This window comes from Cricetulus griseus, chromosome 2, assembly GCF_003668045.3.
Source record: "Cricetulus griseus strain 17A/GY chromosome 2, alternate assembly CriGri-PICRH-1.0, whole genome shotgun sequence".
Classification (NCBI taxonomy): domain Eukaryota; kingdom Metazoa; phylum Chordata; class Mammalia; order Rodentia; family Cricetidae; genus Cricetulus; species Cricetulus griseus.
Genome location: NC_048595.1, coordinates 202,622,271 through 202,645,118, shown reverse-complemented (window position 1 = coordinate 202,645,118; position 22,848 = coordinate 202,622,271). Strand labels below are relative to the sequence as shown.

The window sequence follows — 22,848 nt, the reverse complement described above, 5'->3', positions numbered from 1 at the left end:
CATTCTGGCCTCTGTGTCATTCTTGCCCCACCAAGCCAGTAAGTGGGAGGGGCCCCACCGAGAAGCAAGACCTGGCGGTGAGGGGTTGGAAAAGGGCTGGATGGAACACAGGAGTGCTCATTTAAGGGTCCTCACCCCAAAAAGTTGTTTTATGCCCCAGAATCCTTTCCCCAAAATCCCAGTAGGTCCTCTAGTACCCCGTGGAAGCTGCCAAATGTAAACTCTAAGGACAAGGACCCCAGTGAGGTGCCCAGGGGAGAGCTGGAGATGGGGCACAAAAGTCCAGAACTACTTGAGTGGGTTGAGGGAAGAGACAAGGTTTATGGACAAACCAGGTCTGAAGTTCTTGAATAGACAAATGAGCTGGGGCACCAAGTCCTGGGACCAGAGATGCTTAATGGGGAAGCAGAGAAGTTGGAGCCCTGACTACTGGAGGGCTCTAGGAGAGGAGTCTGGAGTAGGCTTGGCTGAGGAGGTGGCTCTGAAGGACCAGAACCCAAGAAGAGGGCTCTCAGATGGCAGAGGAGCTGAGGCAGCGGTAGAGAAGGCAAAGGAAGCAGAGATACATTCTCAGTCTGTGGAAGGAAATCATCATGGTGGGGGTGGGTGGAGCAGCAACCTAGATCTCCCCTCTGGCATCACAGGGCATATGTGCCTGCTGTACTTGAGCCAAACTTTCAGAATGTCGGGCAGTGGTGCCTCACACCTTTAGTTCCAGCACTCCAGAGGCAGAGGCAGGCGATCTCTGAGTTCGAGGCCAGCCTAGTGTACAGAGCAAGTTCGAGGACAGCCAAGACCACACAGAGAAACCCTGTCTTGAAAAAAATCAAAATAAATTTAAAAATAAATGAATAGTGTTGTCGAGATGGCTCAGAGGTTAAGAGCACTGGCTACTCTTCCAGAGGTCCTGAATTCAATTCCCAGCAACTACATGGTGGCTCACAACCATCTATAATGAGATCTTGTGCTCTCTTCTGGCCTGCAGGCATGCAAGCAAAATAGTATACATAATAAGTACATTTATTTAAAAATCAATAAATATGAGGGTCTTTTTGCCTGCTCCAGAACCCTCTAGTCAAGCCCTCTAAAGGCTTCCCTTTCACCACTGGCCCATCTAAGCTTTGTTTCTATTAGTTGAAAAGCAACGTGACCAAAACAAGTTGGAGAGGAAAGGGTTTATTTCAGCTGACAACTTTCAGGTCACACTGCATCACTGAGGAAAATCAGGGCAGGAACTCAAGGCAGGAGCCAAAGCAGAGGCCATGGAAGAACACTGCTTACTGACTTGCTCCTATGGGTTGTTCAGTCTGCATTTGTATACTACCCAAGACCACCTTCCCAGGAGCAGCACTGGCCGAAGGGAGCTGGGCTGTCCCACGTCTGTCATCAATTAAGAAAATACTCTACAGGCCAGGTAGTGGCGTCACACGCCTTTAATCCCAGATGACCCTGACCCATGTGGAGTTGACATAAAAACCAGCCAGCACAAAAGGAATTTGGCTTTAAAAAAAAAAAAATTGGAAAGGAGAGGAAGGTACCAGTCACAGAAGAGAAGATCCCCAAAAATAAAGTTAGTACCATGCTAGCACTTACCTACCATATAGCCAGGAAAACAGGTTAGGCATTCTATATAAATTTCATTTGCTACATGTCACACACACACAAACTACACACATGCACATGAACACAACACACACACACACACACACACACACACACACACACACAGCGGTGGTTAGGAGACCACTGCCAGACTCTGCATGGCCAGACTCTTACATATACATCTGGGTTTTTTGTGTCAAAAAGGAGTATGTTCAGATTTCTGAGCTCCATGTTCTGTTGCCATGGAAACATTCAGGCTTCCAGAACTCTGGGCACAGGGCCTGCTTCCTGCAGTGCAGGAAAGGAGAGGAGAGATGGAGGGTGACCAAATAGTTGGAAAGTCTTTTAGGAGAAGGTTGGCTGGTGGGACACACTGGGTTTGGTGACTTCATGCTGTCCCCTCATTCCCTAGGTCCACCTGCCTCCTTTCTCAGATCTTCTCAGACTAGAGGAATATAAAAGTCATCTGTTAGAGCTAGGCGGGAGGGTACTAAATCACTCCCTGGGTCCTCAGCTGACTTTGAAGGGCTGGGGTCTAGTTCTATGTCACATGCCCAGGCTCCTGGCAACATTAGGCAACGCTCCAGGCCTATGTTCCAGACTATGATGGCCTCAGGCCTGAAGCTACTTTATCTGGCTTCTCCTTTTCTGTGGGTGTTCCAACCTCCCAAGAACCTGCTTAAAATGGGATTTCCAGGCCCTGACGTCAGAGGAAAGCCAGCAGCTCCCTCTAGCCTGTGCCAGCTCTACCGTGATTAGCAGAGCTAAGTGTAGCCTGCAAGAAAGCAATGCTAACAGGGGAGGGAGGAACTTGGGACCCTAAGCTGTGGTCCCTGTATCTGTGCATCCTGGATTGACAGAAACAAGCTGTTTCTGGGTCGGAAGACCCTGCTGGCTTCCCTGTTGACTTAAAATTCAGCTAGTGCGTGATCATTATCCTCCCAAATGCCACAGTTATTTCTTCTCGGTTCTAGGTCTTAAGACTGGCTTGAGCAGGAAAGCCGACATCTGAAGTCAGTCCCGGGAGCTGGACAGCGGCTTCCGTTTGGGTCTTACCCAAGCGTGGGCTGTGGGAGCTTGGCCTGCAAGGCATTGAAAGGTCCACTAGGTGGCGCAGCTCCCTCTCAGCGTGAGATTCCATCACTAAGCAGAGTACTATCTCTCCAATAGCTCAAGGCCTGGAGGGAGACCAGAGAGCCTCATACTCTTCTCCACCGGAGGGGAGACTAAAGGGGGAAAAAAAACCCTCTTTGAGGGTAGACAGGACAGCTGTGGGTTCTCCAGCAATCTCTGCCCGAACCCAGTCTGTGTGCACTCCCACCACTCAGAAGAGTAGGTGGACAGACAGAAAGAAAGCTTCTGGGAAGGATCCTCCCAACTCTGCCCCTCCCCTCTCCCGACCCTGAAATCCATTTCACTGGGTGTCTCTTAGATGCTAATTTGGGAGCCAGGAGAAGGGAGGAGCAGAATTGTGGGTTGTGGAGAAAGATTTCCACATATTTGTTGCACCCCTGGACGGGCCACAGTGGCATCTCAGGCCTGTTCCAGGCTTCCCTAATTCCTAGCCTTTTCCATTATTTTCATAAAGGATATTGTGGAGTTGGAAGAGAGGGCAACCCCTCCCGACAACTCCTAGAATCCTCAACTATTCTTGCAGGGTCTGCCAGGATAGATGCCTCCTTGGTGACCTAACTACCTTTCTCTGGCATCTTCCTCAAAATGACCCCAGGCAGCCCTGTATCCCAGGTGAGTTACCCTCTCCTTTTGTTCCAGCCAGATGAGTGATCAATAAATAATGTTGCCTGAAATATTGATGGAGAGTTTTACAGCAGCATCCCTTAGCTGTGCCTGGCAGGGGCATGACCCTCTAGACAGCCTTTCACATTGCCAACAAAAGGTTTCCACCCGATCTCATCTGAGCCAAAATCATGACTCAGTTTCAACAAGTAAGAGGAAGAAATGTGAGAGATTGACTCAAGCCAGCCTCCTGAGGGTGGTGGTTCGGCCACAACAAGCAGAGACCTTCCGGATCCTACTTCTGTCCCATGTCCACCCGGGTCTGCCAGGTCCACTCCGTGACCGGCCTCAGCAGAGGGTGCTTATGTGTGGGATGGTAGAGAACACCTCTAAACCAAGCCCTCAGGAAGGAGAGGCAGGAGAATATCTCCAAGTTCCAGGCTAGGCAGGACCACATAGGAGATCGTCACAACAGAACAAAACACCCAAACGAAATTAAAATGATCATGTTATCAGATGTGTCTGGCCAGGTCATGAACATCTGGTTTGTCCTCCGGCATGAAGGGTAAGAAGAGGGGGAAGGGAGGGAGATGGAAATAAAGGACGCTCTTGACCAACTCAGCCCCTCCCCCTGTGTGCTCGGTAGAGGCCCCAGCCACTCAAATCACTGCATACTTCCTCCTGCCCAAGCACCCGAGCTCTCCTGCTTACCAGCCAGCTCCTACAAGTGCACAAATCTCAGCTCAGATTTTATCCCCTCACCCCCAAGCTACCAGGTGTCCCCTCCAGGCCGCTGTCACATCTGCCCTTCCTGCTGTCATGGTATTCTAGAGTCATTTCCCAATCAGACTGCAAGCCCTTTCTCGCACACAGATGGGAGTCAGCATTCCAGCCACATTCAGTTCTCGCTTTAATTCAAATGCTAAATCGGGAAGAAGAGCAGTTTCACACTCCATATTTAGCCTGGGAGAGAAAAAGTGAGACAGCATGGATATTACCAGGGAAAGAAGCCTGGGCCCTGTCTTGGAGATGGAGGAAAACCTACCCAGAGCCCCTGAGTAAAGCATGGAATCTTTGTCACCTCACACCTGAAACATCACCCAGAGTCCCAGCTCAAGAAAGACCCAGTCCTTCCCTCCACCAGCCCACTCAGCATTCCCTCAGTGAAGAGGTGGGCGTGGCTGAGGGAAGCCATGGGATAAGAGCCACTCAGGAGTTGGAAGCAGGGGGATTGCAGCCCCAGATCCAGGAGGAGCTGCATAGTGAAACCTGTCAAAAGAAAACGAAACAACTGCCGCATCAAAAAGCCTATTCAGAGCTGGGTGTAGGTGTTGCACGCCTTTAATCCCAGCACTTGGGAGGCAGAGACAGGCACATCACTGAGTTTGAGGCCAGCCTGGTTTACAGAGCAACCTCCAGGACAGCCAGGGCTACACATAAAAATCCTGTCTCAAAAAAAAAAAAAAAAAAAAAGAAAAGAAAGAAGAAAAGAAAAGAAAAAAAGAAGAAAGAGAAGAACAGTCCATGAAAACATCATGCCAAGTGAAATAAACCAGACACCAAAGACTGTACAGTTTGTGTTTGCCTTATATGAGATTCCAAGAGCAGTCAGGTACATAGACACAGAGGCTAGCAAGGGTCTGAAGAGAGGGACAGAGAGCATTATTTAATGGGAATAGACTTTCTGTTTGGAAGTATTAAGTTCTGGAAGTGGATAGTGTTAATATCCCTGAATCATAAATATAAACTAAGTGGTTAAAATGGTAAATTTTATGTGTACAGAGACAGGGTCTCTCTACATAGTCCTGGCTGTTCTGGAACTCACTCTGTAGACCAGGCTGGCCTTGAACTCACAAAGATCTGCCTGCCTCTGCCTCCCCATAAATCAGTTTTTTAACAATGTTAGGAATCAATCACAGGACCTTGTGTGTTCTATCTAGGCAAACATTTTACCCTGAGTCCTAATGTCAGCTTCAAGGCATTCATACTGCCATGATGACCCACTGAACCTAGATTGAGTCCTCTAAGTTCCAAAGACCACCTCCAGCTCCCTCTGGTGGGAGCAGCAATGTTGTCCTTGCACAGAGTAAGTAAGGCAGAGCCCTCTAAAGGTAGAGCATACTCTAAAGGCAGCCACTTGTCAGCCTGATCACCTACAGGGAACTCTTCTGGTATGAGGTACCTCTATCCCATACAGATTGTCTTGATACCAGAAATCTGCACCCCAAATGGAGGGAACTGAGAGGAGGATGGCTGGAATAGGAAACAAGACTCCTTCTACCCAGTCTCTCAGGTACCATATTGTCGCCCTGCCAATAGAAATAGCCATAAGGACTAAGCTGACTCCCACCGGATTCGATTGTCCATTTTCCTCATGGTCTCTCTGCTTCGGAATGGATGCTGCCTGGGAGCCCCAGCAACAGCAGGTGCTGTTTTCCAGACACATTCCTCTATCCTAGATCACAGCCTGGGGCTCAATGCCCCCTCCTTTGACTCAGCCACTTGTGACCCCCCTCTTTTTTTTCCTGTTTCGAGACAGGGTTTCTCTGTGTAGCCCTGACTGTCCTGGAACTCACTCTGTAGACCAGGCTGACCTTGAACTCAAATATCTTCTTACTTCTGCCTCCCAAATGCTGGCATTAAAGGCATGCACCACCACCACCTGGCTCTTTTCTTGTCTTTTTGTTTTGTTTTGTTTTGTTTATACAGAATACTTCGTTTTGGTCTTTGTAGATGAAGCTGGCCTCCAATTTTTGGTGACCCTCTGGCCTCTGCCTCCCAAGTGTGTGTGTGTGTGTGTGTGTGTGTGTGTGTGTGTGTGTGTGATCATATCCTGCTTTTTCTTGTGATTTTTATGCCACCTTGGTTCTTTGATGAGCTGGGATGCACATGAGGAAATGGGAGATAGATCAAGGACCAGCTGTGCCCCCCCCCATGAGAAAATGTTTTATACTGCTGCCATTGCTATTTTCTCTTCTTATTCTTTTTAAATTTTGAGTCCGCAAAAGCCAGCTGAATGGTCAATGTCAGCTTCAAGTCGTGTATACAGCCATGATGACCCTGGACTGGGAGGAAACCGAGTCCTGAGTTTCTCAGACTAGCCTTAATTCCCTATGTAGCTGAAGATGACCATGCCAGGCGTTGGTGGCACATGCCTTTAATCCCAGCACTCGGGAGGCAGAGGCAGGCGGATCTCTGTGAGTTCGAGGTCAGCCTGGTCTCCAGAGCAAGTGCCAGGACAGGCTCCAAAACTACACAGAGAAACCCTGTCTCGAAAAACCAAAAAAAAAAAAAAAGATGACCTTGAGCTCCTGGTCCTCCTGCCTCAACCTCAAAAATGTTGGGATGACAGGCATGGGGCACCACACACAGCTTGCCATTGCTTTTTTGTGTCTGTCTCTCCTAAGTTGTGGAACAGCAAGAGCAGGGCTGCAGGGGTCTCCTAGATGTCTTCATATTATAGAACAGACACGATGTTCTGTCAGTAAATATGATATGAATAGAAGTGACCCGTTTGCTTGTCAGTCTCCTATTTCCAACTTACTCAAGATCTGCAGAGTGTGGAGAGGGGGGGGGTGGTTCTCAGATTCCTTTCGGGACCCAGGAAACAGATCTTGGTATAATCAGAAGTTTAGGCAAAGGGTTCTGAAGCCAGACCATCTTGAATAGAAACCTGGTTTGGCTCTGTGACCTTGAATGAGTTCCCTGCGCTCTCGGCACACCTTTCCCCATCAATGAACTAGGGCTGAGAAGGAGACCTACCTCATAAGGCATTGTGAAGACAAACACTGGGCAGCACTTAGCCCAGAGCCTGTCACACGGTAAGCTTGTGTTGGGAGGGGGTGGGCATGGGAATGCATCAGAGATTAAGGAAAGTCAGAGGAAACAGGCACACTGGCACTACTGCAGCCTTGGTATTCCCCGGTTTGTTAGGATGGGGGTAGCTGGGGACAGTTCTGAATCAAATCAGGTAACCCCAGAAGGTGCCTGTCTCCTTCCCCCATCTCCCTCCTGCCAGGTCTGCAGAATCCATGCTTACCCACCAAGAAGCTGAGCAGCCTGGTGCTGGGCGGTGGTGAGGGGCCAGAAATAACCCCTGTTTCTATTCCTGCCTTTCTGGGCTGGGTGGAAACACTTCTTTTTGAATCTAAAGGCTGCTTTCGACTTCCTGCACATCAGTAGGGCTCTTATGTAACATCCCCCTCCCTCTCCTGCCCAGGGAGCTTCCAGAGATTTCTGCAGCCGGCTGGCTATGCTGCACACTCAGCTGGGGGTGGGGAAAGCAGAGAAAACACCACAAAATGGGTTGTGCTCTGAGCCCAGTGTCCTCGCGGCCTCAGATCTAGAGAGAGGCTGGGCAGCACAGGTCAGGGAGACTGACATCCCAGGGCAGCAGTCTCTGCATGGCACCTTGGTGCAGGAAAGATTCTGAGAGCCTGTCTAGATAGTCAGCTACCTCCTCCCTCTACAGACCTCCTTAAGGACAGACTGTGCCACCTCCTCCAACTCTCTATGCCTCAATGGCTTCCATTTTAAGACTAACCTAACTCTGTCTGGCTCATCACTCCTTAGGGCCCTGAGGACTTGATTCAAGCCACCCAGACCACAACTGCCTTAGGCAATCCTGTACCTAGTGCCAAATTCCCCGTGGTTTCTTTTCTACACGGTCTGAGTGATGTTTGGAGTCGGTGAGGGGCTCTCTTCATCTGTTTACCTGTGTGTGAGAGAGAGTGTGCAAGTGGAGTGTGTGTGTGTGTGTGAGTGTGCATGTGTTGCTGGGGATTTAACCCCGGGAATCAAACATAAAGGAAAGTATTCTACCACTAAGCTACACCCCAGCCCAGTAGGGGCCCTCTGGCCCATCATGCTATCTGCTTCAGGCCTCCACTCTGCATGGCCCTTCCTACTTAGCCTAGGTCTCGGACATGGAAGAGGACATGAACCTCCTTGCTCTGGGATCATCCTCTCTCATGCCCTTGTCTTTTCCTGGGACTCCCCATTTGTCCCTTACTTGTTTCCCACCTCATGTGTGTCCTCGCCAGGCTTCTTCTCTTCTCTCAGAGCCTTCCATGGGTGGGAGCAAAGCTGTACCCAGAAGCATTCCAGACTGAGTTGTCTGGGTTTCGGTTGGGGCCCCTCAGTCATCGGAAAGTGTGACAGGCAACCCAGACAGAACTGAAAGAGAGTCGCTTCCTGAGCCCTAGGCCAGCCATACAAACGGCAAACCACGGCCTGAGTGGCACATGTGGGTGCTGACGCAACCTAGCTCTGGGAGGAGGAAGTGGTGATGGAAAAAGGGGCTTGCTTTTCCCCTGAGTGCTGCAGCTTGCTTGGCCTTAGGTTAAGTGACAGAGTCAAGATGGCCCACTGGCTCTTTACTGGCGACTCAGCAGCCAGGTCCTCCTTCTCCTCTGCCTCCTACCCTCCACTTTCAGAGCTCTAGCCTGCAAGGGCCTCTGGTATCCATACCTGGCCAGCAAGACTTTAGAGTCCCAGGCCACCCCTAAGCATTCCTTGGGGCCTGGCTCTCCAGGGCCATGCAGCCCGCCTTCCTGTAGGCCTCAGGACACTTTTCCAGTGTTGCTGGGTATACACTGGATAATCATCACAGGCCCAAATTTTGACTTGGTACCTTGGGAGGAACCAATGTTTTCCCCTGTCGTCATCAGCCTCCTGCCCCCCCAATCACAGCAAACAGAAGTATGCTACCGGCTCTAGAACACATCAGCAAAGCTGGGCATTGGTGGCACATGATTTTAATGCCACCTCAGCACCTGGGAGGCAGAGGCAGGCGGATCTCTGTGAGTTTGAGGCCAGCCTGGTCTACAGAGAGAGTTCCTGGACGGGCTCTAAAGCTACGGAAACCCTGTCTTGAAAAACAAAAAGAAGAAGAAGAAGCAGAAGAAGCAGAAGAAGCAGAAGGAGAAGGAGAAGGCGACGACATGATCGGAGGGTGGGGAATGACTGGGGTGCGTCTAGCCTTGCTGCTGAGATGTCCTCTCTCTAACAGTGGCAGACCTTCCTTCTCACTAGCTACCCTCCACAGGTGCTATGGTCTGAGGAGTGTGAAAGGGTTTGGGTTTTGTTTTGTTTTTTTTTTTTTTGTTGTTGTTGTTGTTTTCCCGAGACAGGGTTTCTCTGTGCCTTTGGAGCCTGTCCTGGAACTCGTTCTGTACATCAGGCTGGCTTCGAACTCACAGAGATCTGCCTGCCTCTGCCTCCCGAGTGCTGAGATTAAAGGCATGTGCCACCAACACCCAGCTGTGTGAAAGGGTTTTAAACTCAGCCCCTCACCGTCCCTGGGCAGAATCTGCCCTGGCTTGTACCAAGGAGATTGGGCAAGGTGAAGAGGCCATTTTGTCTATGAACCATAAAACTAACAGAGTATGGGTGGGCAAATGGATGGGTACAGTTTAGGGCTGGGCATTCTTAGCCTATCTATCTATGTCTTAGCTTGAGGTCTTGGACCAATCACAATCCTACCTTTTTTCTTCCTGAGGTCTTTGCAAGGTTGTTCGTCTTCCAGGAATTCCCCATCCCTGACCCTCAGCCTCCTTCTATGCAGAGTGGATTTCTTTTTTGTTTGTTTGAAACAGGATCTGAATTCTGAATGTCTGGCCGGCAGCTCAGACATTCTTCCTGCCTCAACCTCTTTACTGTTTTATTTTTATTTTGAGAGTGACAGAGACTCTCACCATCTCACTGATGCACTAGCTGATCAGGAACTCAGTGTGTAGACCAGGCTGGTTTCACAATCACAGAGATCTTCCTGTCTCTGCCTCCTCAATGCTGGGACTAACTCTGTGCCCCAGCACTCTAGCTAACATTGAGAAGGCTGCACAGGGCAGAAAGATCACAAGTTTATGGGCTATGTAGAGAGACCCCTTCCTATAAAGGAGAGAAAGGAGAGAAAGGAGAGAGAGAGAGAGAGAGAGAGAGAGAGAGAGAGAGAGACAGAGAGACAGAGAGACAGAGACAGAGAGAAGAAAGGAGAAAAATATTTTATTTGATAAAATAAATAAGCCTTCCTCTACTTAGAAACATATGAGCCCTTCTGGCCATCCAACTGTCAGCTTGGCCTAAGAGTCTCTCAGTTCCCCACTATACAGTGGTTGAGATGTTCTTTCTCCTCCAACATCTGTTCTCTGTCAACCTAACTCCTGGAATCTCCTTCCCATTTTTAAATTTTGGTTTGAGACAGTCTTTTGTTGTTGTTGTTGTTTTGGTTTTCCAGACAGGGTTTCTCTGTTTAACAACTCTGGCTTTCCTGGAAATCACCAGGCTGGCCCCTGGAATCTTTTAACTGAGATCCACCTGCCTCTGCCTCCTGAGTGCTGGGATTAAAGGTGTGTGCCAGGTTTGAGACAAGAGTCTTATGTAGCCCAGGCTAGTGACTTGAAATTGGGGCAGTCCTCCTACCTCTGTCTCCCAAGTGCTAGAGTCACCAAGTTACAAGACCCTCGTCATCATTCAATGGCTCAGTGAATCCAGGCTTGCTTCTGCCTCCTGTGCCACTCCTTAGAGGGGGGGTGAGGAGGTGAAGCTACACCATAGGCTTTACCCACACAGCTTCTCAGAGAAGCTTGGAGCTGCAGTTGAGAAGGGTGTGCCAATTAGAATCTCTTGTGTTACAGTAACAGAAAAAGAACTGAGGATGCTTGGTTTTATAATGAGAAGGGAAGGCACTGACTTGTGAAACTGAAGAGCCAAGAGAGAATCCAAAAACTCTTTTCTCTGCTTTCCTTCTACTGGCTTCATTCTGAAGCAGGATCTCCTCCTCAGAGTAAAGCAGACTCCAGGCTCACATTCCAGGCTTTGTATCTGCCAGAGAAGAAGAATTCTTCCTCAGGAGTCTAAGAGAAAGTCCCAGAAGCTATCTTCATTGGCCTAGTTTGGGTCATGAGCCCATCCCAATTCAGCCACCACAGGAAACAGAATGCTTCTAGATTAGAGGATCCAACATGGATGGCCAGGCTTGTGTAATACACTTAGATTTACACTTACATTTAAGGTTGGAGTTATCTTCCCCCCACAATCTCTAAAGCAGTGGCAGCTCCTCAGAAGAAACTGCTGGCTGAGGAATATTCCAAAAATAACTGGTGCTGGACACACAAAAGATACAGACATGCAGGTACCTCAGCTGGACTTGTACATTAGACTCATGGGGCAACTACTTTGTTCTGGCACTGGTGTGTGTGTGTGTGTGTGTGTGTGTGTGTGTGTGTGTGTGTGTGTTGTTTGCAGTCTAAGGAATGCTCCAGGCATAGGACAAGGGTCCTTGGTTGCCTTCTGCCATGATTCAGTTGCTCCATACAAGCTTTTTTTCCAGAATCCCACAGGTGGATTCTGCTGTCCATCAAGGTTGAAAATTTTCTGCTCTAGGAAAAAATGTCCTACTGCAGCAGGGAGGGTACAAATTAGGAGCTGGAAAAGCGGCTAGTGGTTAAGAGCACAGGCTTCTGTTGCTGCAGAGAGGACCTTAGTTTGGTTCCTAGCAATCAAATGGAGGCCCACAATTGTCTGTAACCACAGTTTCAGAGGATTTGATGCCTTCTTTTAGACTCCATGGGCAGTGCACAGAGACAGTACACTTACATAATAGGCAAAGCACCCATACACATAAAATAATCAAGTTTGTTTTGTTAAAGGGATACAGATTAGGTATTAGAGGACAGTGTCTCTTGTGTTAGCATTGGAATGTTTTTTCTCTCTGCACAATTTTGTTGTTGCTTGTTTTTCTTCTCTCTTTTGTGTTTTTTAAGAATGGGGTCTCATGTAACCCAAGTTAGCTTCAAAAGCACCAAATAGCCCAGGATGGCCTTCTCAAAAGCGTCATGCTCCTACCTGAACTTCCTAAGTATTGGGATTATCAACACGGGGCTGGTTCATGCCAAACTAGAACCAAGGTTTTTCTGCATGCTAAGCTCTCTATTAACTGAGTTACTTTCACAGCCGCTTTTGGGTTTTATTGAAGGCTGAGTTAGGTTGGGTGGGCAAAAGTAACAATAACCTCCACTTATTCAACACTTGCTAACTGTATTTGGTAGTCACAGGTAGCAGGCTGTGTAAATTTCAGTCAGTGAAACAATCCTTCCACATGAACGTAGTTAACAATAGCCTTATTTTATAACTAGAGAAAGTGAGACACAGGAAGTTTGGTCGAAGAACCCCACCAGAGTGGCAAAAGGGGCACTCTCACACAGGAAGTAACTGATGTTGCCTGGCCCTCCCGGGAGACTATGGAAAGGTACACACCACTTATGGCCCCTAAGTGAGTAACTTAACACTTGGCCAAAGAACTTAAGATGGTGAGTTGAAACACAAGGAAACCCTGGTTCGTTGGTTTCCTTAAGCTGCTTTTTATAAAACCGGGTGGGGGTAGGGTGTCAGAAAGAGAGAGAAACTAACCCCCTCACCACGTTAAACCTTGATGATCGTGACCTTCTTTCTCTGTCTCTCACTCTCCTTCCACACGAGTATCATTTGCTTTCTTTTTAAATAAAGAATAAAAAATAAAAAACAGCACCTTTCCTGGATTCAAATTTGGAAACAAGAGCCTTCCTTCTCTTCCTGGAATCCCTTCTCCCTTTGGGGTTGGGGGAGCAGGGCTTCACTGCTTGCGTCAGGGCCCCAGGAGACCTGCGGGAATCACTCCACCATCACCTCCCCGCGTTCCCTGCCCTTGGCCTGGCTTCGTGAGGAAAGTGTTACCCCGGAGTCTGGGCGTCTTGGCAGTGGCGGTTCCCTCGGGACTGCGGGGAAGGCCCAGGCCGCTGCGCCTGCTCAGTTCTCGCTCACTGCGTCTTAGGCTCTCCCGGCCTGGCTCTGCGCCCAGCCCAGCAAACGGGAGGGGGGGCGCGGAGGCGGCGGAAGAGCCCGCCCCGCCCGGGGCCCCGGGAACACAACTGGAGAGACCTCCAGAGGGCAGCACCGAGTCGCAAGCGCGTCCTCGGCGCTCCAAGCCAGGGGTCGCCAGGCAACCCGAAAGAAAGTCCCCTCTTTAGAACAGACCACGGTCCGCCCGACCAGTCCCTGGACTGGAAAAAGGTCAGGAAGTGCCCAACCATCACAAGAACCAACAGCTCCTGGCGGGGACTCCGGACTGCCCTGGGCAATCAGGGTCTGCAGTCCAGGTCCCCCAAGGTGGTGTCCTCAACGGCAGGGACCAGGGACCGGTCTTTGGATTGTGGCTGGTGCACCGGGAGCCCCAGGTCTTAACACCCCTACCCTACTGACGGGTGGCCGAATACGCGCCCTCCTGCTAGGCAGCGTCTCCAGAACCAGCGGCCAAATGTCTTGGTCTCAGTTTTCCCGGTGACACCTGGAAAGTGACCCTGCCACTAGTGGAGGCTCGGGTCAGGGCCCCGCCTCTCCTGGGCGGCCTCTGCCCCAGCCCGCCCCGCCGCTCCTCCTCTCTGCAGGCTAGCTCCCACGGTCCCCGAGGTGGGCGGGTGAGCCCAGGATGACGGCTGTAGAACCCGGGCCTGACTCGCCCTCGCCCCCGCGCCCGGCCCGGGCTTCCCCGGCCCAGCTCGCTCCCGGGGGCCGTCGGAACCACCGCCGCGCGCCCGGCTCTACGCGCCCGGCGCCCTCCCCACGCGGGCGTCCCCGACTCGTGAGCGCGTTCGGGCTCCCGGCTGGGAACCGAGGGGGGGGGAGGAAGGTGGGAGCGCCGACCCGGAAACGCCATATAAGGAGCAGGAAGGATCCCCCGCCGGAACAGACCTTATTTGGGCAGCGCCTTATTTGGAGCGGCCCAATATGGCCCTGCCGCTTCCGGCTCTGGGAGGAGGGGCGAGGGGGGCTGGGGCGGGGGCAGGCTGGGAACTCCAGGCGCCTGGCCCGGGAGGCCACCGCTGCCGTTCCAGTACTCGGCTTTCCCAGAGCGCGAGTGCTCGAGGTGCCGGAGCAGGTCTCGGGGTGGAGGTGCCCACCGCTCTCGGATGGGGGTGCTTCACGTCACTCCGGGTCCTCCCGGCCGGTCCTTCCATATTAGGGCTTCCTGCTTCCCATATATGGCCATGTACGTCACGGCGGAGGCGGGCCCGTGCTGTTCCAGACCCTTGAAATAGAGGCCGATTCGGGGAGTCGCGAGAGATCCCAGCGCGCAGAACTTGGGGAGCCGCTGCCGCCGCGATTCGCCGCCGCCGCCAGCTTCCGCCGCCGCCAGATCGGCCCCTGCCCTAACCTCGGCTGCAGCCCTGCGTCCGCCACGGGCCGCGGCCCCCGCCAGCCTGGGGGGCTCAGCCACTCTCCCCGCAGTGCGCCCCGCGCCCCGCATGTGACCCGGCCAGCCCCCGGCGAGTGTGCCCTCAGTAGCTTCGGCCCCGGGCTGCGCCCACCGCCCAACATCAGCTCTCCAGCTCGCTCGTCCGGGATGGCAGCGGCCAAGGCCGAGATGCAGTTGATGTCCCCGCTGCAGATCTCTGACCCGTTCGGCTCCTTTCCTCACTCACCCACCATGGACAACTACCCTAAACTGGAGGAGATGATGCTGCTGAGCAACGGGGCTCCCCAGTTCCTTGGTGCCGCCGGAACCCCAGAGGGCAGCGGCGGCGGCAGCAGCAGCAGCAGCAGCAGCGGGGGCGGTGGTGGGGGCGGCAGCAACAGCGGCAGCAGCGCCTTCAATCCTCAGGGGGAGCCGGGAGAACAACCCTACGAGCACCTGACCACAGGTAAGCGGTGGTCTGCGCCGAGGACGAATACCCCTTCGTGACTACCCTGACGTCCAGCCTTTGCTGCAGGGACCTGCTGCTAGACCTTAGGGATGGGACTAGGGGTCTCCCTCTATTCCACACAGCTCCCGGGTCTTATGTTAGAGGGATGTCTGGGGACAAACCCCCCTCCCCATCCTTGCGGAGCACGGAGCGCAGAGCGTTTGTTTTGGATGGAGAGCTCAAGCTGCGTGGGTGGTTGGAGGGGGGAGGGTTTGTTTTGATGAGCTGGGTTGCCCCCTCCCCCGCGCGAGCGGCACTGCGTGGCTGGCCGCTTGTCCCCTAGGAAGGGCTGAAATATGTGAACAGGGATGTCCCTGTCGCCCGGGGTAGGGGGCGCGCATTAGCTGTGGCCACTAGGGTGCTGGCGGGATTCCCTCCCGCGCAGCCTCGCTGCGGAGCGCTCTCCTAGCTGCAGTAGAGGGGGGATTCTCTGTTTGCGTCAGCTGTTGAAATGGGCTCTGCCACTGGAGCAGGTCCAGGGACATTGCAATCTGCTGCTATCAATTATTAACCACACCGGGAGTCAGTGGTAGCCAGGCGACCTCTTGCCTGGCCGCTTCGGTTCTCATCGCCCAGTGATTTGCTCTTTAGTAACCAGGCCTCTCTCCTCTCATTCCTGCCAGAGTCTTTTTCTGACATCGCTCTGAATAATGAGAAGGCGATGGTGGAGACAAGTTATCCCAGCCAAACTACTCGGTTGCCTCCCATCACCTACACTGGTCGGTTCTCCCTGGAGCCTGCACCCAACAGTGGCAACACTTTGTGGCCTGAACCCCTTTTCAGCCTAGTCAGTGGCCTCGTGAGCATGACCAATCCTCCGGCTTCTTCATCCTCAGCACCTTCTCCAGCAGCTTCAACGTCTTCCTCTGCCTCCCAGAGCCCACCCCTGAGCTGTGCTGTGCCATCCAACGACAGCAGTCCCATTTACTCAGCTGCACCCACCTTTCCCACTCCCAACACTGACATTTTTCCTGAGCCCCAAAGCCAGGCTTTTCCCGGCTCAGCAGGCACTGCCCTACAGTACCCGCCTCCTGCCTACCCTGCCGCCAAGGGTGGCTTCCAGGTTCCCATGATCCCTGACTATCTGTTCCCACAACAACAGGGAGACCTGGGCCTGGGCACCCCAGACCAGAAGCCCTTCCAGGGTCTGGAGAACCGTACCCAGCAGCCTTCACTTACTCCACTATCCACTATTAAAGCCTTCGCCACTCAGTCGGGATCCCAGGACTTAAAGGCTCTTAATACCACCTACCAATCCCAACTCATCAAACCCAGCCGCATGCGCAAGTACCCTAACCGGCCCAGCAAGACACCCCCCCACGAACGTCCTTATGCCTGCCCAGTGGAATCCTGCGATCGCCGTTTTTCTCGCTCTGACGAGCTCACCCGTCACATCCGCATCCACACGGGCCAGAAGCCGTTCCAGTGTCGAATCTGCATGCGCAACTTTAGTCGCAGTGACCACCTTACCACTCACATCCGCACCCACACAGGCGAGAAGCCTTTTGCCTGTGACATTTGTGGGAGAAAGTTTGCCAGAAGTGATGAACGCAAGAGGCATACCAAAATCCACTTACGACAGAAGGACAAGAAAGCAGACAAAAGTGTTGTGGCCTCTTCGGCCACCTCTTCCCTCTCTTCCTACCCATCCCCAGTGGCTACCTCTTACCCATCCCCTGCCACCACCTCATTTCCATCCCCTGTGCCCACCTCCTACTCCTCTCCTGGCTCCTCGACCTACCCATCTCCTGCACACAGTGGCTTCCCCTCGCCCTCAGTGGCCACCACCTATGCCTCCGTTCCACCTGCTTTCCCTGCCCAGGTCAGCAGCTTCCCATCTGCAGCTGTCACTAACTCCTTCAGCACTTCAACTGGGCTTTCGGACATGACAGCCACCTTTTCTCCAAGGACAATTGAAATTTGCTAAAGGGAAAGAAAGAAAGCAAAGGGAGCAGGGAAAAAAAATGAAAAGACAATGGACAGGAGGGCATCTTTTTCTGACTCCCTCAGAAGGGGCTCCTCTTAAGTCAGAGCCACGACCTCTCTCTAGCCAAGAGAAGGTCTGTTGGCCAACAGTCCTTTTACCGTCCCTGCCTCCCCATTCCTATTCCCTTTGACTTCAGCTGCCTGAAACAGCCATGTCTGAGTTCTTCACCTCTATCCAAAGAACTTGATTTGCATGGGTATTGGATTAATCATTTCAGTATCGTCTCCATCGTATGCCTGACCCTTGCTCCCTTCAGTGCTACATCAAGTTGGCAAAAAAACGGGTTTGGGCCCTCAGAACCCTGCCCTGTATCTTTGTACAGTGTCTGTGCCATGGATTTTGTTTTCCTTGGGGTACCCTTGATGTGAAGATAATTTGCATACCCTATTGTATTATTTGGAGTTCCGTCCTCACTTTGGGGGGGAGGGGGAGCAAAGCCAAGCAAACCAGTGGTGACCCTCTTATTTTGTGATGGCTGCTGTGACAACATGTGTGGAGCATCTTTTGAAGCAGCAGTCCTAGGTATTAACCAGAGCATGTGTCAGAGTGTTCCGTTAACCTTTTTGTAAATACTGCTCGACTGTACTCTCACATGTGACAAAGTATGGTTTGTTTTTTTTTTTTTTTTCCTTTTTTTAAATTTGCCCGTCCCTTTGGTTAAAAGAGTTTCACGTCTTGGTGCCTTTTGTGTGACACGCCTTGCCGATGGCTTGACATGTGCAATTGTGAGGGACATGCTCACCTCTGGCCTTAAAGGGGTAGGAGTGATGTTTTGGGGGAGGCTTTGAGAGAGAAATGAGGAAGAGGGCTGAGCTGAGCTTTGGTTCTCCAGAATGTAAGAAGAAAAATTTTAAAACAAAATCTGAACTCTCAAAAGTCTATTTTTTTAACTGAAAATGTAAATTTATACATATATTCAGGAGTTGGAATGTTGTAGTTACCTACTGAGTAGGCGGCAATTTTTGTATGTTATGAACATGAAGTTCATTATTTTGTGGTTTTATTTTACTTTGTACTTGTGTTTGCTTAAACAAAGTGACTTGTTTGGCTTATAAACACATTGAATGCGCTTTATTGCCCATGGGATATGTGGTGTATATCCTTCAGAAAAATTAAAAGGAAAATAAAGAAGCCGAAATTAGTCGTGTGTTCCCTGGGCTGTGGGGAAGGCTGTGAAGTAGCCATTCTTGCCTAAGAAGGGGGTTAAGGTTTTGTTCAGATTGGGGCTTTATAGATGTGTGTGCATGTGTGTTGGGAACTGACCATCCACATGTTAAGCAAGCACTCCTAGTCAGACATGTTGGCATATTCCTTTAATCCTAGCACTCTGGAGGCAGAGACAGGCAGATCTGAGTTTGAAGCCAGCCTGGTCTGTAGAGTGAGTACCAGGACAGCCAGAGAAACTCTCTCTAGAAGAAAAAAAAAAAAAAACAGCAAGCACCCATCATACCAAGTCTAGGCATGTTCTTTTTTCAATGTGGTGGACTGTAGATTTGTGTTGGTTAAGTAGAGCTAAAGGTGGCCAGGTGACCAGAGGCATTAGCCAATCCCACCCCTCATCTCTACTACCCAGGATTGGAGAAACCTGGTCCCTGCCAGATGTTCTTGGAGAAGATAAGAGGTGGATGACACAAGCTTTGGGAAACGGTAACAAGGCTAGGGCTGATACAACTTCATCCTTGTGTGGCCCCAGCAACTTAGAAGCAAGGGGCAGTTCTCCAGCCAAAACCTTCCAGGAAGGAAAGCATATCCCTTTGCCAGTTGGAAAGGCCATTCTTGGCAGCTTCTTGGGAGATGGCAGTGTGGATAGGCGGTGGCAAAGTGCATTCCCATTGGATAGGAGGTACACAGTACTAGGTTCTCTTGACCCTAGTCCCTAAGGGATACTCAATGCTGGAGTGATCCTTGTGGGTATGTGAGCATCTGTCTACTCAGTGAGAGCCTTTGGCTTGGCCATGACAGACAGACAAGAACAGTTCCTGTTCCAGGAATGCAGATGGCAGGGAGATGGAGATGTGAGCCAGAAATTACAACACGATGGGATGTTACACAATAAGGCAAGCATGCAGCTCTTTCTGGAAGTACAAAGTCACCCAATCCACCTGGGGACTTAGAAAAGGTGGGAAAGTTAAAATGAGAAGCCTAAGTACTAGTGAACCTCAATGCCTGTGTTACTGAGGCAGGGAAGACAGTGGCCATCAGTGTAGTTAGAATGGAGTACCGTGGAAGGGCCACCTCCAACTCCAGTGTGTCTTGCATTGTCTGTGAATTGATCGGATGCCCACAACCTTTGGGCAGATGGTACAGTGAATTTGGTGTGCTGAAATTCTCAAGCCATGGCTCCATACTCACCTTCTGCCCCAGACACCAGAGGATCCCTTCTACCCAGCACAGTAATCAGGAACTGAGTAGAGGTACGGTGAACTCACCCCCACCCCTTCCTTTTCCTCTGAGGGCCCTCTGGCTTCTCACCCTCACCTCCCAGGTCCTGGGAAATTCCAGTAGTCCCTTGGCATTCGCCTAGTTCTTTTGCATTCTAGTCCTTCCCTGCAGCAGTTTTCTCTGCCCTTTCCCATGACTCCAGATTCCTCAGCCTAGACCAGGGGGAACCAGGCACCTTCTGTAGACAAGGGCACATCCCTGTCAGCCTCCTGGCAAAACTTCCAAGTCCCCATAAGACATTTGTGTTGGCAACCCTCTCCCTAGGCCCGCCCACCCTTCCCCATCTCACTCTAGGCTGACACAGGTCTGTGCCTGCTATACATTCTTTAGAGTTTCTCACCCCGGATTCCCAAGAAACAAAGTGCATCAGAAGTATGCTTTTGTGGGAAGGAAGAAGCAAAGACAATCCCTTCGCAGTGGAAGTGTCTCCTGTCTGAGGGCTCTACAATGAGCTTACCAGACCTTTTCCCAGAGGGGTCCCACTGCTGCCTTGTATCCAGGGTGGTTTTTGGTATTGGCCTTGATAACAAGGTCATTCCTAGGCAGATGGCTGACTGAGAAATTCTGCCAAGTTTTCTAGCCAATTTTTTTTATCAGTCTTGGCATCAAGGTTTCATTAGAATCTAACACTCCAAACTGAAGCTCTTTTGCATGATTGAAATAAGGCGTCACTAAAAGTAAAAATTGCCCTATTTTATGGACCAGGAATCTAGGTGTGTTGGCCAGGTCTCTGCATGTAGTTCTTTGACAAGGCTCTTTCATAGCATGAACCAAAACCTGACTTCCAGGTGAAGCACCCAAAATAACAAGTGTGAATTTCATCCCCTGCTCGTAAAAGGGACATCTGTGACCAAGGGGACATTGTCTAGAGTCTCAGGACTATATGAAAGCCCAAGACACAGAAGAAAAGGGGAAAGGGAGAGAAACAGATTTGGATTTGAAGGAAAATAACCACAACCCTGCAGCATTCCTCTAAGTTTTTGTTTTGTTTTGCTTTGTTTTTTCGAGACAGGGTTTCTCTGTTTAGCTTTGGAGCCTATCCTGGCACTTGCTCTGGAGACCAGGCTGGCCTCCAACTCACAGAGATCCACCTGCCTCTGCCTTCTGAGTGTGTTGGGATTAAAGTCATGCACCACCACACCTGGCTCTCTCTAAATTCTTGACAGGTCTTTTTCTCTTGAATTTCAGGAGTGTTCCATCCCATGCATTTTGAAAGGTTCTACTCCAAAGGAAAGAAGTTGGCATGGTTGTTCTGCTCAGTTTTCCTGTGAGCTTCCTTCTACCTCTACTGACTCACAAGAGAAATGGATCCAGGTCAGTGGATCAGAGGCTGGATATTTTCTGCCATATCCTCATCCCCATTAGCGTCATGCTAATATTAGTACCGTTTGGAGGATGGGCAGATGGAGACCCCAGTGTTCTAAGGGAAGTGAGGCTAAGTCTCAAAGAATCAGATGTCAAGAACATTCAATTTCAACATTTTACCCAGAAACCTTTGGGTATGGTGGTGTGGTTATTTCCTCCAATTGAAACACTCCTTCCTGGAGGGAGGAAGGTGGTCCTGAGACTCAGGAAGTCATCAAACCTCCAGGTTTAAGAATGCTGAGACTCACAAGCTTCATAACACCCCTCCTCCCCATTATGGAAGCTAGGGAAAGGAGGCTCCCATCGGTAGAGTCGCAAGGAGAGTCTGTTCTGCCAACTACTTACAAGTTGTGCAGGGAGACAGATGCAGGGAGACAGCTTTCATGAAGCCTGAGCCATGCTGGGGTGAGCTTCGAGCCACTCGTGTTCCTGTAAGTAACCCCTAACCTATATTCCTGCAAGTAGCTTCAGTGAACTTACTGGCTCACCAAGATGGATTTTGTGGGATCATGACTTTGATCTAATGCCAGTGCTCTGTGTGGGGTGAGTAGCCATGTGTCCAGGTTGCTGCCAGAAAAGTTTCATGTAACAACTTTTAGTAAGGCTTTTACATTCAGGGGCTGGAGAGATGGTTCAGCAGTGAAGAGCACTTATTCTCACAGAGGACCCTGGTTTGATTCCCAACATCCACACAGCATACCAAAACCATCTACAAGTCCAATTCCAGGAGACCAGATAAAGGCTTTTGGCCAGGCACACATGTGTTGTGCAGATATACATGCAAACAAAACACTCACACACATAAATTAGTTTGTACTCAGATAGCAAATCAGGCCCACTATTGTAGCTGTTTTTCTCCCCAAGTCTTCCTTTTCCAGTTGTGGGATTTAGGAGAGCCCTTTTTGGTTCAGCTTAATTGAGATAATCACCTGCCTTAACTCCAGATTCCAGATGATGGCTCAGGTCTGGTGAGTTTATCTTGTTTTCCGTTTGTTGGCTGTCTCTACTGAATCATTGAACTCAACACTAACAGACTTAATTCTTTTTTTTTTTTTTGTTTTTGTTTTTTGAGACAGGGTTTCTCTGTGTAGCTTTGGAGACTATCCTGGCACTCGCTCTGGAGACCAGGCTGGCCTCAAACTCACAGAGATCCACCTGCCTCTGCCTCTGCTGGGATTAAAGGCATTCGCCACCAATGCCCGGCTTAATTCTATTTTTAATTTATGCAGTTTTTAAAACATTTTATTTACTATTAGTGTGTTGAAGGGTGATTCTCTTCTTTTACTGTGAGTTCTGGCTATCAAACTCAGGCCATCAGGTTTACATGGCAAATCCTGTTATCCAGTAAGCCAACTCAGTGGCCTTGGTTTTCCTTTCATTTTTCATATTTTGAGACGAGGTCTCACTGTGTAGCTCTGGCTGGCTTGGAACTTGCTATGTAGACCTTGCTGGCCATGAACTCATGGAGTCAAGTTTTCAAGTGTTGAGGTTACAGATGTGAGCCACCACACCTGGGTAGTCCTAAAGGTTTGTTATTTTGTTTTGTTTTATATGAGATATGTAGCTTTGGCTGTCCTCAAAGAGTTTTTAGAAACTACTGAGACAGGCTTGGAGGTACATCCCAACAGTTAGGGAGCAAAGGCAGGCAGAATTCTATGAGTTTGAATCCAGCATAGTGAGTTCCAGGCCAGCTAAAGCTACATAGCCAGACCCTGAATCAACAAACATACAAACAAACAGACTTGTTATGACAACTTTATTGAAATGTAACTGACATATAATAAATTTTATATACAATGTATTTTTTAGTGTTTTGTAAAATGTTCATTATATTTTGACTATATTCTTTCTCTTCCCCCCAATTCCTCACAGATTATCCCCATCTCTCTACCCACCAAAATTCATTTTTCTCTGTGACTTTCTAACATCTCCCTAAACAAAAAACCAGGAAAAATAAAAGCAACACAAAATGAAAACCAAAACACACAAACTTTAAAC

General features: G+C 50.2%; 1 protein-coding gene across 1 annotated transcript; it reads left to right on the top strand.

The window, feature by feature from the left end:
* The first annotated feature begins 14,428 nt into the window (after window positions 1-14,428).
* On the top strand, window positions 14,429-18,184 carry Egr1 (early growth response 1). The gene is made up of 2 exons (XM_027400739.2): window positions 14,429-15,014; window positions 15,680-18,184. Exons 1-2 carry the CDS (start codon window positions 14,717-14,719, stop codon window positions 16,981-16,983), a joined length of 1,602 nt encoding a protein of 533 aa, XP_027256540.1. The 5' UTR covers window positions 14,429-14,716; the 3' UTR covers window positions 16,984-18,184.
* Window positions 18,185-22,848: the final 4,664 nt, after the last annotated feature.

Coding starts and splice junctions, on each gene's coding strand:
- Egr1 (XM_027400739.2), top strand. CDS start 14,717: ATGGCAGCGGCCAAGGCCGAGATGCAGTTGATGTCCCCGCTGCAGATC. Junction 15,015..15,679: donor CTACGAGCACCTGACCACAG/GTAAGCGGTGGT, acceptor CATTCCTGCCAG/AGTCTTTTTCTGACATCGCT.